Source organism: Histomonas meleagridis (assembly GCF_020186115.1).
Source record: "Histomonas meleagridis strain 2922-C6/04-10x chromosome Unknown contig_20, whole genome shotgun sequence".
Taxonomy (NCBI): Eukaryota; Parabasalia; order Tritrichomonadida; family Dientamoebidae; genus Histomonas; species Histomonas meleagridis.
Window position 1 is genome coordinate 1,513,841 of NW_027150805.1, and position 15,980 is coordinate 1,529,820.

The following is a 15,980-nucleotide window of genomic DNA, read 5'->3' on the forward strand; positions in this document are numbered from 1 at the left end:
TCAAACACAGAAGATGAATATCTTCAACGATTCCTTATTCTTGACCAAAATCTTAAGAATCTTATTCAGCAAACACAGGTCACAATTGACGATTCTACATTTGAAGAATTTAAACCATTTGCAAACGATATTTTTTCATTATTTGAAGAGATGCGTAACAAAGGGATACTTTCACAGTTTTACCATTTTCCTTTTGGGTCCAACATTAACACATATTCAGTTATTTTCAGTAATCCCATTAGTACTGATCTTGAATTCATTATAAATTGCAAAATGCTTTCATCACATCTATATCGGAAGCAACGTAAATTCAATGAATATGCGCAAGAACTTTATCAAATAATTGAACTAACATATTTAAATCTTCAAGATCTTTCGTTACAGTTACTCAACCAAGTATATTCATTGTTAATTATATTCCAATCAGTAATTCGTACCAAGTCCACTGGTGTTTTTTCGAAAAACAATTATGTTCCACCAAGTAAGATCGAACTTATAAAACATGCAATTCGAATAGCTATCATATTAAAATCAGAAAAATTCCAAGTTGTTAAACCACCACATGTTGTCTCCAACAATTATTTTGAACTTTTAGCACAACATCTTTCACTTTCACAATTACATTTTATTGACTATCGTCCTGATGGAACAATTGACACAACAGAATCGGACTTACCTCGACGTACAATAGATGACATTGGAAAACAATTTTGTGATGCTGCAAACGACAAAGAATATTTTTACTTCAACGAAATAATGATTCAAATTTTGAATATGATTTCAAATTTGAAAGGCAAAAACGATTTCTATAGTTTACTTGCATTTTCACTTTTTCGATATCGAGTAATGTTACCAATTTGGTTTTATAAAAACTATATGGAAATTAATTCATTTAGTTGTATTCAGTTTTTATTAAATGGTGGTCATATAGGGAAGATTATAACTAAAGAATTATTTATTCCCGAATATAAAACAGAAGAATTTAGTATTTATAAAATGAGAAATATGCAAAAAAATCAACACACATTAAACCTTCTTTGGTTTATCGAAGGAGATCAATCGAAAGAGTTTGAAACAAAAGTAATAACATTAGATAATGATAAAAAAGATAAATTCGAAGTTAATATTTCGTCGCCTTCTGTTTTTTGTTGTATTGAAGGAAGTCTTGAAGCCAAATTTAAAGAGTATGAAATAGAATTAGTTCCAGACGATGATGTGTTTGTTGTCCTTAAATATAATTTTAGAACTGATACTAAAGAAACCAGATATCATAATGCAAATTATTTTGTAACATTGGGTACTCAATTATTAATTAGTTCTTCCGAATAAATAAATATTTAAAAAAAATATATATATATAAAATGTATTTTATTAATATTTTTATCTATGTGTAATATGATTATCTTCTTGCAAAAGGATCTTCTTCAATGATAAATAAAAATTACCATCAAAAACATTTTTCTCTTATTTTATGGTAAAATCTTATATTAAAAATGCATAATTATTTATTATTATTTGGAAAGTTTTCTCTAGATTTTTGTCAATGAAAAAATATTTGGCGCTTCTAGATTGAAATTATATCTCTTTTTGTTCTTCTTTATGTTTTTCCACTTTCCGATAAAACGGAATTTCATATTCCCATTACCTCTCCAATCAACTAAAACATTTCTTTTAATAAATCTTTTAATGTTTGATGTAAAAGTAAGAGTATCAAATCCATAACTACAAAAGATAACTAACTTAAGTTCGTTTGAACCCATTTCTCTCGTTATTTTTATATCATTATTTTTATCAGATTTTCCATATCTTTTTCTAGAAAGAGTAACAATTTCATTCTCACTAATATTAATTGATTTAATTTGTAATGCATATTCTATTCTAATTTCCATTTTTTCAAAATTTCCAAGATTGTTTTTACAATTTTCTAATGAATTAATGTTTGCTTCTAGTGAATGTCCTGTTATTTTAATTCTTCCTTTTATATTACAATTAATTAATACTATATCATAAAAACTAATTTCTTTTAAAGTACTTTGAAGAATTTCAATGTTTTTAAGAAAAATAAATGTTTTATGATGCACATAAAAATTTCCTCTAAAAAATTTTGGAGTATAAAAAATTATTTGTGATTTTCTTTTTTCATTTCCATATATTTTTACATTCTTTTCAGACATTTCATCTATTGGAAAATAAACTGGCGTTGAAGTTTTAATATGAAAAGTAATATTTTCACCTTTATGCTTGTTTAATAAATCTCTAATTTGGTAATAGCTATTTGAAATGGTGTCAAAACCATTTCCATTATCTTGAATTGTAAAAGTATTAGGTAAATTGAATTTTTCTACATCTCGATCTGTACGTTTATGTTCTTTTGAATATGATTCATAATCATTATTATAATTGTTTGGATAATTATCAATACCACAAACAATTTTTGGATCTGGACATATTATTGAACCTTTATAACCTTCAAAATATAATTCCATTCCTTTCTTCATGCATACTTTTTCAATTCCATCAACAATTATTGAAAATCTATAATTTTTATCACATTTTGCTTGATAACACATTCCTCCATAATATTTTCCTTCTCCTATTTTAGTTAACGAAGAATTTACGCACCTTGCACCAGGTCCAAAATAAATTCCTCCGTAATAATTTCCGTTCTCATAATGTCTTTTATTTTGACACGATTTTACCATAAAACCAATATGAGTATAATCAAATTCCTTTCTTCCCTTCAATCCTGTTTTGTTAGGATCATAAAAGTTATAGAAAGAAGAATCTTTATCATATTTTGAATATGTAGGAAGCATACCTATTGTTAAACCTTTATGATCAAATGTGCAAGCATAATTGGTCCAATTTAGTGGTATCAAATAATGTTTTGGATATACTAGAGAAGGAGGGCCAAGAGGAAAGTCTTTGAAAATTTTACTTCCTGGTATTGATCTATAATCACCAAATTCAAGAGGCTCAGCAATACTTTTATCAACTTTGTAATAACCCATATCTTCAATTAAATTTAAGGTAACATTGGAAATTTTACTAGGTCCATAATATACTGGCGCCATAATTTCTGTGTAATATACTCTGCTACTAATATGTGCAGGACTTACTTTATCTTCTAATTCAAGTCCAACTTCACAATCATCCGAAAAGCGTTCAACACCAAATCTATGCTTCAGGTATTTTACACTCTTAGGTGTTATTAATAATTTATGTACCTTACCAGAGTCATATTTTGATATGCATTCCTTAATATTTTTTCCATATTTTTCTCCCGTTTCTGGGTTAATCCAATTATCAAATTCTCCATTTAATCCAAGAACATGACACACTTCATGAAATAAAATTTCAAAAAAATTCCTTTCAAATGAATGAAAATCTTGAGGTTCTTCTCCAATTATAGCTGGATCGATACCAATCACACCTAAAATAGGGCGACTTGTTTCTATATCTCTGCTGATTACTTGTCCTTGTCCCAATGCACTTAAAGGCTTTACAAATAAGTATATATATAAATCGATATTATGTGATTCTACTAATGTATTTCTATATCTAAATTTATATTGTTCACTTGGGATAACTTTGATTATTCTATTTAAAAATCTCTCCATATTATTTAATGTTTGTTTTAAAGCATATATTCTTCTATTATTAAAAATTAATGATTTATTTTGCACAAATACACCTTTTTCAAGAACAAAACCATTATTTACATTGTATCCAAAATATTCTCTTTCTCCTGCTTTATATCCCAGTGTATAATTTAGATCAAAGAATACTCTAATATTCTTCCATTGTTTATCATCAAAATACTTTTGAACAAAACTCTGTATTGATAAAATTAGCATGATTGATATCATTATAATTTTTAGGATAAAATATGAAAAATTTAATGTGAAATGAAAACATTCAACAAGAACCCACCTTTCGTTAATTGAGAAAGTCGTTTTAAAGAATTTCTTTTTTAACGAAAACATTGAGTCTATAAACATTTTTCTTATTAAGAATTTCTTTTAGTAACTGAAATCTTAAGGGTTCTGTATTTTCAAATTTGTATAGGATTGTATACATAACTTAATATCTTAACTGTTAAATTAAAGATTTTCTCAAAGTTCTAATTTCAACAAATAGTATACAGTCTATTAATGTTTAACTAAAATAAAAACGAAATAATAACAACTTTTGTTGTAAAAAATTTAAAAATTATATTACAAAACAGTTTAATTAAACCAGAAAGTCACAAATGTTTATTAAAATTCTTTAATCGCTCTGTCTAGTATAATAAGGGTTTTCATTAAACATTAAATCATGTTTCTTAAACAGATAAACAGATATCTGCCCAAGAAGCGAAGGCACAAAATCAAACAAGAAATAATAAAAGAATGATATTATCCTTGCGTTTGTATTTGGAATTGTTTCACTTTTCTCAAGTTCATTGGACACATATTCTTGGAGTGGATTAATGCTAAAGTAATGTGTCACGTTGTAAACCATTCGAATTAAGAATATTACAACAAATGAGATAATTCCAACTTTGCAAAAATTAACGCAACAAACATCTTCAGGTTGAACCATTGGATATGTAACGGCTTCTAGAAGTGAAAAAGCTGGAAGCATGAAAAAAATTGCAATTATCAAATCTGTGCATGCACCCCATAATGATAATGACATGTCTGGATCAGATGAATCATGGAGATCGAAAAAGCTTAAAAAGATTCCTAAAGCAACAAACGTGAAAAGAAATAATAAGAATATATATCTGAAAAATTTAATGGCATTTGTTCCTGGGCTTCGATATGCAAATAATAAATCAAAAAGAATAAGTATAACTAAGCACATTGGAGTGAATAATAGAATATGATCTAAAGCAACATAAAAAATTTTGAAAGTTGTTGGCGTCCAATGAAAAGGAACAAGAAATGTTGTCCCTCGATATAATTGGAAGGTGGCTAGAAATATCCAAAATACTGAAGTTTGATCAATTATTGAAGACTTTGGCTTTGAATTTCTGATATTCTTAATCAATAAGACAATACTGATGAAAGCTTCAAGATAAAATAAAACGCTTAATAAGATACTCTCGTAAATTTCACACCCAATACCAGGCATCGCAAACTTACATACAAAGTTTTTGTCCCAATTCTCAACATTCATTTTTGATGAATACTGTATTGTTTAACCGTTAATTATCTATCGTTTTCCAAAAAAACGAATAAAAACAACGTTCATCGAAGTTTTATTCTTTTTAAAGCAGAACACTTAGTAAATACTTTTTGCAAAATTTTTATACCTTCAAGATTTATTGTCGTATTTATCAAATTTGATACAATTAATTTCGACTGAAATGTAAAATTGATACACAATCAGGTAAGGTAATACGAAAGGCAACAATCTAACATAATTTAAGAATATAATTTGTATTTAAGTCATCTTTTTTCTAATTTATTTTTTCATAAATAATACAAAATATTATTTTGGCACTTTTCCAGCACAAAATGTCTCAGCACACATTTGTCGAAGCAAATGTTCATGCCATGGCTGAAATTTGTCTAAACTCAGATCTTGATCATCTTGAGCAATATGTCAACAACAATTTTGGACAAGGTTTTGGTCTTGATTTTTGTCTTGATGATCAAAAGCAAACACTTCTTCATATTCTAGCTGGAAATCTTCAATTTGAGTATTGGGACACAATACTTAAGTGCTTTGTTTATGTAAATTCACCAGATGCAAATCAACATACACCACTTCATATTGCTGTTTCCAAACGAAACATCAAAGCCATTCGTGCTCTTGTAGCAGCTGGTGCTTCTATGTCCAATGAAGATGAACATGGTGTTAATCCTTTTCAACTTGCATGCAAAAGTGATTTTAAAGATGGTCTTGAAGTCTTTCTTAGCACACCCACTGGTATGCGTTATCTGAAATCCAATTTTACCACCAATGCTTGCTTATGTATTGACAATAATTCCATCGAATGTTTCAAAACAATCATTCGAAGTGTTCCTGAAGCCAAACTCAACGAGCTTAATGAAGATGGCAATGCCCTTATTCATTATGCTGCCCAAAGTAAATCCAAGAAGTTTCTTCGGGCCTTATTAGATCTTAAAGTTGACATAAATCTTCCCAACAAGTCCGGCTCTACGCCAATCGAATGTGCCACCAAAGAAAAGTCCGCAGTTCTATTGTATATTAAAGGCGCCAACATTCCAAAAGTGCAAAACAACAAAAAACTTCCACCGATCATCGAAAACATCACGAAAGAAAGTAATTGGCAGTCCACAGGCGAATGTTTTACTCCATGTGAGTTACATAAGTTAGCCATGGAAGGTAATGCGCAAGGTATTTTATCACTTAATTCCAAGAAAGTCGATATCATTGATTGTTTTTCATATTCGCCATTAATGTATGCAGTCGAATACTTTAAAGATCCGACTGCAATTTCTACATTACTTAAACAAGGCGCAGATCCCAATTTCCCATCTACTAAATCCAAATCCAATTTAACAAATGCATATCATTTAGCGGCGTTAAAAGGTAATGCAGTAGCAATTCTTGAATTTAAGAAGAAGTTTGCACCAAATTTCTCATACTTAGATAAGAAAGGACGAAATTTAATATTATGTTCAATATTATCCAAAGATATCACAACTGTTAATGAGATAGTATCAGTAGCACCAAATATTGATGGACCTTTTGATCAAATAATTAAAGCATTATTATCGATAGAAAATGATTCGACATTAGCAGAAGTAACAAAAATATTAATATCGAAAGGTTTACCAGCTAAATCTGTTGATGAACATGAAAAGTCATTAATAATGTATGGAATTGAAACGGGGAAATCGAAATTTGTTGAAGTTTTATTAAATAATGGCGCGTTAACAGAACTTGAAGCAGATGATGCAATCATTACAGCTGTTAAGAATGATTATACAGATATAGTTATATCATTATTAAGTTCTACTAATCCATTACAATTAAATGTAAATCCATTAATAATGCATCAAGCATTACCATTAATATTTTATACAATTAATAATAAGTCAACAGATATATTAAAAGTATTATTTACATCAAATCAAGCAATTAAAACACAAGTAGATACTAAAGGTAATACATTTTTACATCGAGCTGCTTATTTAGGTAATTTAGAATGTATTAAATATGCAATCGAAGTGATGAAAATTGATGTTAACATTACTAATAATCAAGGACAAACACCATTACATAAGTTAATGCATGATTTGTCAAACAACTTTGAGAACAATTATAAATATTTAGTTGAAAAAGGTGCAAATATTAAACAACTCGACAATTCAGGTAATAATATATTACATTTCGCCGCCGAAAATAATAACAAAGATGCGTTAAGTATATTATTAGGATTAGAAAATGTTAATGAGCCAATTCTAAATGAAAATGATATCAATGAAATGATACAACAACAAAATAATGATGAAAGAATACCATTAGAAGTTGCATCGAAACATTTATCTGATTTAAAGAGTGCTTTTGCAATGAACAAGAAATGGCAACTTAAAATATTCGATGGTCCTATTACTGATGAAACATTTCAAGAGTTTGCACAAAAGAACTTATCGCCGAATGTTAAAAACATGAAAGGAACACCATTAATTACATATGTAATGGACAATTGTGAAAATAAGGATTCTATTGTAGGCTATGTCCAAAACTTATTATTATTCGGCGCTGATCCTTCTAGTCAAGATACAGAAGAATTAACACCATTACATCATGCTATAGCATTAAAGAACAATGAGTTAGCGAAGATATTAATCGATGAAGGTTCATCATTCATCATCGGACCTATCATACGTGTATATGCTGAAGAGAATGGAACGCCTGAAATGCTCGACTTGATAAAGCAACCAGAAAAAAGAGCATCAGCAGTCGATGAATTTTTACAGACGCAAATTAATGCCGTGGATACAATGGCTGCGATATTGAAGTTTAAGAATCGATTTAATCGGCCGAACGAAGATTTAACAATTCGCTTTTATATGGATGAAGTCTCGAAAATGCATCGATTGTTATCATTGTTTGTAGATCGACTTCGAAAGATATCACATAATATGAAACCATCTGCAGAGTTTGGTAACTTCTTTATGTATTTTGTAGATGCATTTATCCCATTATTAAATATACCGACTGTATATCATACGGCGTTAAGCGAAATACAACAAATTCCAGAGCTAGCGCAAATATTAACTGAAAGCGTCGGATTTAATAACTATAACTTGGCCGACACTTTGATTGTACCTGTGCAACAATTCACGAGATATCATGAATTAATTAGAGCGATAATTAAGGCTACACCTCCCGATCATCCAGATATAGCACAATTACAACGAGCGCATCTAAAATATAATAACTTAGGAAGAGCTTCAAACGAAAGAATGTTAATTGCGGAAAGTAGAGAAAAACTGAAAACAATAACATTGAAATCGACGGTTAATGATAAGATGAGTCAATATAACCCAAATGATGTGTTACTTTATCATGGATTATTCGAAAAGAAATCATTACAAGTTCCTCCAGAAGGTACGAAAGTCTCCGAATCTTATGAATGGGGTCTGAAAACAAACCAAATTCAATCAGGAAAAATTAACGTGCAATATTATACAACGTTCGGAAAAAGTTTGAAGTCGTTTATGAAGTCACAGAAAATTGGGATTTTTCTGTTCAGTAAGATAGCGTTGTTTGGTTTACAGAAAAGTGAAGAGCAATTCAAAATCAAGTTTTCATGCCACTCCTCTGAAATTTTGTGGGACTTCTCAAAAAGTTTGGGGCCCGATTCCTTCCAAATATGGACACCAATAGGTCAATTTGTATTAAAAATTGAACCTCCGAAAGGGTCTACAGCTGATTTCGAAAAGACTCAATGGAAGAATAATGTCGCAAAACTTTCAAAAATTGATGAATCAGAAATGACAACTGTAAGTGGTAAGGAAATTTGTTATGTTTCTTGGGCTGGTAAAGATACTCATTGCGTCCACTCAAAATTGTTCATGGTACATTGCGCAGATAAAGAAGAAGCAAAGAAGAAAATATTGGAAAAATTGGAACAATTAGGAACACCAATAGAAACAATACCAAACCCAATGGGTGGCACAGAACCTTTGGTTAGTTTCTACTTCCAAACACATTGCCCACCACAAGGACAGGATAGCGATATTCTCTCTGATGTGAACCTTCTTTAGATTGATTAAAATGAAAATGATACGAATGAATTTTAATTTGAGATCAAACAAAAAAAATATTGTTGTAATATTATTTTTCAACATGATTATACAAAACAAGAGTTATTCCAGGATGTGAGTACCTTATGTGCAATTTAGGTGGGTTCGAACAGAAAATCGACCGTTAAACCCCCACCAAAATAACTATAAAAGTGATATTCTTTGGAGTACCCCCAAAATGTCACTTTTCTTTAAGCCCAAAAATTTTCTTGTGGGCTTAAGGACAAGCTGTGTTTACAACTGAGAACACTGAGAAACAAATGAAAAAAATGTTATGTTTTCCCTGAATTCAGTGAGACGTTTTTATTTTCATAAAGTTAACGGTTATAAATTCAAATATTGACTAAGTTTGTTGAGGCTTCCCCAATTTTCTCAAAGCTTGAAACGAATAGCTCTAATATTTATAACTTAACATGTTTTATGAACAAATAATTCATAAAGCTCTTGTAAATTTTAAAAATGTTAATATGTTTTTATTCACCTTGTAACTAAATACATTTTTTTATCTTCAAAAAAGTCTTATATATATATAAATATTTTTAAAACATTTACTATACGAATTTTACATTTAAATTTATTTTGCTTGTAACACTATAAAATTTGTTTTACATATTTAATCATTAAATAATGTTGTGCTTTCATATTTTTTAAAGAACGTTTACACAATTATCGTTCATAAGAAAATTTGGGCGTCACCTCACATATTCATTCAAAAATTGAAAAAAAGGTTGATGTCCCATAACGCCGGTTACTCAAAGCTTTTTGATTGCCGACAACAAATTTGCATTCAATTTTAAATGCAGATTTTACATTTTCACCAAATGAATTTTTTGGGTCTTCTTCTTGTCGCTTTAGACACGACTATCCTCATGGGAAACTTCGTCTTGAAAAGGGAGAGCTTTTATGGTAGATATCCAATGGTTTTCGCAATTACAAAAATGTTAATTATTCCATTTATCTTCCTTCATTTATACTTAAATATGGACTCTGTTCCTTTATTAGTGGGGTTGTTTACTTTGTTTTCAGGTATTGGCGATATTCTTTTATTAGGAAGACAATTTTTACACAACGTAACTGGTTGCTTCAGCTTTTTCCTCGCACATTCTTCCTTAATCAAGTACTACGACAATGTTTTTGTTAAGCCTTCATGGGTTGCGATTGCATTTTGTTTACCACAAATGTTTTTACTATTTGGGTATCTTGGGAAGATAATTCTCAAAAAGCCACAATACTCAGCAGGCTTCCTATATCTAGGAATCTTGTCTTTAGGATTGTTATCTGCCTTTAATAGATATTATGTGTATGGATTATCATTGACCTTCTTCTGTGCATATTTGGGTCAAACAATATTTATCATATCCGACACTGCACTGTTTGCAGGTATATTCCTTGATGTTGAAACAGCTCATAATATTTTAGTTTTACCAACATATATTCTTGCTCTTGTACTGATTAGTACAGGTGTTATCCTTGGTGAAAAGCGTTTTGAAGTTATAAATTGATTTTTGATTTTTAAACCACCAAATAGTTTTCTATTCTTTTAATAAAAATTTGAATAATTAAATGAAAACGATCAAAAACGCATTGTAAACTATTCAAACGAAATGTGTGTTGTGAACTAAAAAATTTGGAAATTTGCTCGTAATTAATTATTTAAAATTGCATTATTCGGCAGAATTCATCTGTTGTGATTTGGTACTTCACTGCTTTAAAATAATAAATGTTTATTTGGAAATTCATTTATTATCATTTATCATTTTATCACTTTGAGCCTCTAGATTTGTAAGAGAGAAACTGCCCAAAATGAATACATTGCTGCTGATATAAATTTATGTTAAAAGAATGTTCAACGTGAAATATTATGTAAATGGGTATCTTTGTTTATCAATATAATTGTGTTAAAAATCAATTATTTTTGGTTTACAAATAAATTAATAATTTTAATCCAGCCAATAGTCATGGATTTTATAATAGTCGTATGACGAAAGTTTAATGTATAACTATTGTAAAACTTTAATTTTGAAAAAAATTTCTGGGATAGCATAACTCCAATATGGATTATGAAGGAGTATATCTTTTTGTCTCTCAAATCATAACGAGTCCAGTTTTTGCCATTTCATCCTTTTGGGACACCCCAATTTCAATTGAATTCAAATGATCTCACTTTTTTATTATCTGGGAAATGAAGAACTTTAAGTGCACGATCCCTCCCATCCCTAAAGATGAATTAATGCATAAACAAACAAACCTTCAACACTGTACAGTTGATCAACTTAAAAAATTACGCAAGCCACCCAAACTAAATTTTTTGAATATAATATATTTTTTAATCTTTGGCATTCCACGGGCTATAATTGTTCTGATTTACTCACTTCCAGCAGGTGCTATTTTTCTAATTGCTTGTACAATATGGTCTTCTTTAGGATCACCAGAATCTTTTAGAATCAAGTTGAAACATCTGTGGTCAGCCCTTGCTAGAGTATTCTTATTCCTACTTGGTATTTACCGCATTAATTTCCATGGCCAACCGGACTCTGATTGTAGATTTATTTTATCAAATCATGCATGCTTTTTTGATGGCTGGCTTTTCCTACCTCTTCTTCCACGTCCTCTTGATAAGAAGGAACTCTTAAGTCTTCCATGTTTTAAAGAAATGTGGCATGTTTTTGATGGGATAACAGTTGATCGCACAAAATCATGTGGAATGACACATGTTTTAATTGAGCGTGCTTCAGACTCAAGTAACCCAATGATACAAATGTTTCCCGAGGGCGCCACAACAAACGGTGAATACATGCTTCGATTTCATTTGGGTGCATTTCTCTCAGATCTCCCACTCCAACCAGTTGCGATCCGCTATACTCTTTGGGGGATTCCCAACAACGTTGCAAATATATCGTTTTTCCATAATTATCCAAAACAATGGATTGCGTTCCTTGGTATTCCTGCAATAACAGTTGACATAACATTTTTGGAAACGCATTCAATGAAACAGCACATGGATATAACGCCCAGACAATTTGCTGATCAATTCTCTCTTTATATTGCAAATTTCTTAGGTGTTCCAGTATTAGACATGACATCCAGTGCGATTTATAAACAGAACCAGAAGATAAAAGCGGAATGAAAAACAAATAATATTTTGTAATTTTATGAAACACAGTTTAAATAAAAAATGTTAACAATTTACATATATGTCAAATGTTATTTGTGCAACAAAATTTTGTAGAAAATCATTTTCATCCACTTCTTTTTCTCATATCGTTATTTGTTCGGTTGCTTACTTTTTGAATATATGTCAATTGTAGCCACATAAACATCAGAAAAATCCCCTCAGTATTGTTTCGGTTGTCCGCAAAATTGAATTGAACACATCACCATTATAAACACTTCACTTTTATCCGAATGGCTGAAGACGAAGTTCAAACATTAGTTATCGATAATGGTTCCGGTATGTGCAAGGCTGGTTTCGCTGGTGATGAAGCACCACGCTCAGTTTTCCCATCAATTGTTGGTCGTCCAAAATATGTCCAAACAATCGCAGGTGGTCAAAACAAGGATACATATGTTGGTGATGAAGCATGTGCTAAGGCAGGTATCCTTATCCTCAAGTACCCAATTGAACACGGTATCGTTACCAACTGGGACGATATGGAAAAGATCTGGCACCACACATTCTACAACGAATTACGTGTTGACCCAGCTGAACACCCAGTTCTTCTTACAGAAGCCCCAATGAACCCAAAGGCCAACCGTGAAAAGATGATCCAACTTCAATTCGAAACATTCAACGTTCCAGCATTCTATGTTGGTATCCAAGCCGTTCTTTCCCTTTACTCCTCAGGTCGTACAACCGGTATCGTTTTCGATGCAGGTGATGGTGTTTCCCACACAGTTCCAATCTACGAAGGCTACTCCCTTCCACACGCCATCATGCGTATCAACCTCGCCGGTCGTGATCTCACAGCCTACCTCCAAAAGATCCTTAACGAACGTGGTTACACTTTCACAACATCCGCCGAAAAGGAAATTGTTCGTGATATCAAGGAGAAGCACGCATATGTTGCTCTTGATTTCGACGAAGAAATGAACAAGGCCGCCACGACATCCGAATGCGACATCTCATACACACTTCCAGATGGCAACGTCATCACCATCGCCAACGAGCGCTTCAGGTGCCCAGAACTTCTTTTCAAGCCACACTTCAATGGCTTCGAATTCGAAGGTATTGACCAAACCCTCTTCAACTCCATCATGGCATGCGATATCGATGTCCGTAAGGATCTCTACGCTAACATTGTTCTTTCTGGTGGTACCACAATGTTCGAAGGTCTCCCAGAGCGTATGGAGAAGGAAATGGTCCGCCTCGCACCACCAACAATGAAGATCAAAGTCGTCGCCCCACCAGAACGTAAGTACGCAGTTTGGATCGGTGGCTCCATCCTCGCCTCCCTTGCCACATTCCCACAAATGGTTATCACACGTGACGAATACAACGAAGCTGGTCCAGGAATTGTCCACCGCAAGTGCTTCTAAACAATTAACAAATGTTAATTTTTTTCAAAACTTTATCGATTTGTGCTAAATGTGAGGCAAAATTTGATCGTAAACTTTTAACTGCTTGTTCAAAATATGAATGATTTATTTGGCTTTTTGAATTGTTACTGTTATTTCTAATGTTGGCTTTTCTGGTTGTTTTGGCACATGTAAAATCGAGTTCTAGAAATGAGAAACTTAATAAAATAGTTTCGAAATCAATTCCGATGCCAAATAATTCGACCCACACCACTCTTAATGGAGATGTCGAAAATCCAGGATTATTTGAAATGTTAGTTACCATTACTATAACAGGCCTCTACCTGGATATCCTAAGTACATATTCTTTAAGTGAAGGAAATAACTTGTTTTATGCAATCATAGAACATGGAAATCAAAATATTTTGTATTACAATTGTACGTATTCATTCGACTTTAATCAAAATTATTATACAAATATACATTACATCAATCCAAATTATAATTACACATTTTTTACCTATTTTCCATTTCAAGAAGTGAATAATGCATGTATAGTTCAAGATACAAGCAATATGCAATTTTCATATGAAAATCAGATGATGATATATTTTATGCATGCAGGTACATCTGAAACTAGCACTTATTCAAGCATCAATTTATTAATCGAACCTAAAATGTCATTTCTGGAGTTAAATGTACATTTTGGCACGAATTTTCCCTCGGTTAAAATCGGCTCTGGCTGGACATTCTTTTTAAGTGGGCTAGTTCATAATGGCACATTCAATGTAGTAAGTGGGGTTGCAACTATTGATTCGGAGTCAAAGCCACTTAATAATTGGAATATCACAGATGCAGGGAAAGTTTCAATTCGTGATAGGCGCATTACATTCGATTTAATTCTGTTTCCTCAAACATTAAAGGATGAACTTAAGTTTACAGCTGTACATGGTGGTTATGTTCATAACGAAGTAATAAATATATCGGTATTGGAATCAGGAAATGTATATTCTCATAATGTAATTTTCCCTGAAACCTTTACATTCACCCAAAGTAATACATTAACTAATTCAAATACATTCACCCAAAGTAATACATTAACTAATTCAAATACATTCACACAAAGTAACACATTTACTGCGTCGAATACATTTAATAAATCAAAAACATTCGCAATGTTATTTACAAATGATACACAAACTTTGAATACGCAATCACAACATTCTTCATTAATTAGTTATGTTTTAATAAGCTTTTTATCTATTACCCAAACAATGAGTATAATCAATTCTTTATCATATGCATTTACAGTTTCAGTATATAAATCTTCTTTTATTTCATCGATAATAGAATATGTTTATTATCAATATACAATTATCCATTACACATCTGAATATATTTTATATTCTCAATTTTATGTATTGAGGAATTTGAATTTAAATCAAGATAACATTAACAATAATAGCATTAACATTATAATTATTGTTGTTTGCGCAATAGTAGGTGTAGCATTAATAAGTTTACTTGTTGTTTTACTTATTCGTTATCGAAACCATAAGCAAAATAAAGATTATAATGAAACAGAAAGTATTCAAGAAGATAAAAATGAAGTAGTTAATGATTTAGAGGCTGTTGTGCAAGTTTCACATATTGCAGAGGATCCATTTGCAAATGATTTTAATGAAGATAATATAATCGCACATATATAATATTTATAGATTTTGGATATCCATTCGCATATGTTAATATACAGAATAAATCATTTTTTTATGTTTTATAATTTAATAAAATTACAATTATTGTTATTTTGTTGATTTTCATTGGGGATTTTTGATATGAATATTTGAAAATATAACCAAAAAGTAATCTTTTTTATTTTTTTTATAAATTTGGATTATTTTTGTCTAGAAAAAAAGCTATATGAATATTAAATCATTATGAGAAGTGAGTTTCGATCAGTGTATCACTTTTGTTATCTCAATGGCACACATGTTTTAAATGATCAAAATATATAGATGTTCTATTTGAAACAAAATCTGACCCAATTAAATTTTCTTTCATCATACGGAAAAGGATGTAATCCGCTTCACTTTCACCAACTCGAAGAAGAAATTGTCCAAACATTTTAAATATCTGTAGATTTTTATTAAGTATTTGTATTTCTTTAGTTTCAACTGATTTTAAATAGAAAAA

At 30.8% G+C, this 15,980-nt stretch overlaps 4 protein-coding genes across 4 annotated transcripts; all 4 read left to right on the forward strand.

Moving 5' to 3' along the window:
• Positions 1-5,504: 5,504 nt before the first annotated feature.
• Positions 5,505-9,233, forward strand: GO595_003017 (ankyrin repeat protein; the record flags this gene model as incomplete). Its single annotated transcript, XM_067915992.1, has 1 exon — positions 5,505-9,233. One exon carries the CDS (start codon positions 5,505-5,507, stop codon positions 9,231-9,233), a length of 3,729 nt encoding a protein of 1,242 aa, XP_067776818.1.
• An 860-nt stretch (positions 9,234-10,093) lies between these two features.
• GO595_003018 (uncharacterized protein) lies at positions 10,094-10,774 on the forward strand (the record flags this gene model as incomplete). The annotated part of the gene is made up of 1 exon (XM_067915993.1): positions 10,094-10,774. One exon carries the CDS (start codon positions 10,094-10,096, stop codon positions 10,772-10,774), a length of 681 nt encoding a protein of 226 aa, XP_067776819.1.
• Positions 10,775-11,454: 680 nt separating this feature from the next.
• On the forward strand, positions 11,455-12,399 carry GO595_003019 (Acyltransferase family protein; the record flags this gene model as incomplete). Its single annotated transcript, XM_067915994.1, has 1 exon — positions 11,455-12,399. The coding sequence occupies one exon, from the start codon at positions 11,455-11,457 to the stop codon at positions 12,397-12,399; it is 945 nt and encodes a 314-aa protein (XP_067776820.1).
• Positions 12,400-12,677: 278 nt separating this feature from the next.
• Positions 12,678-13,808, forward strand: GO595_003020 (actin; the record flags this gene model as incomplete). The annotated part of the gene is made up of 1 exon (XM_067915995.1): positions 12,678-13,808. The coding sequence occupies one exon, from the start codon at positions 12,678-12,680 to the stop codon at positions 13,806-13,808; it is 1,131 nt and encodes a 376-aa protein (XP_067776821.1).
• Positions 13,809-15,980: the final 2,172 nt, after the last annotated feature.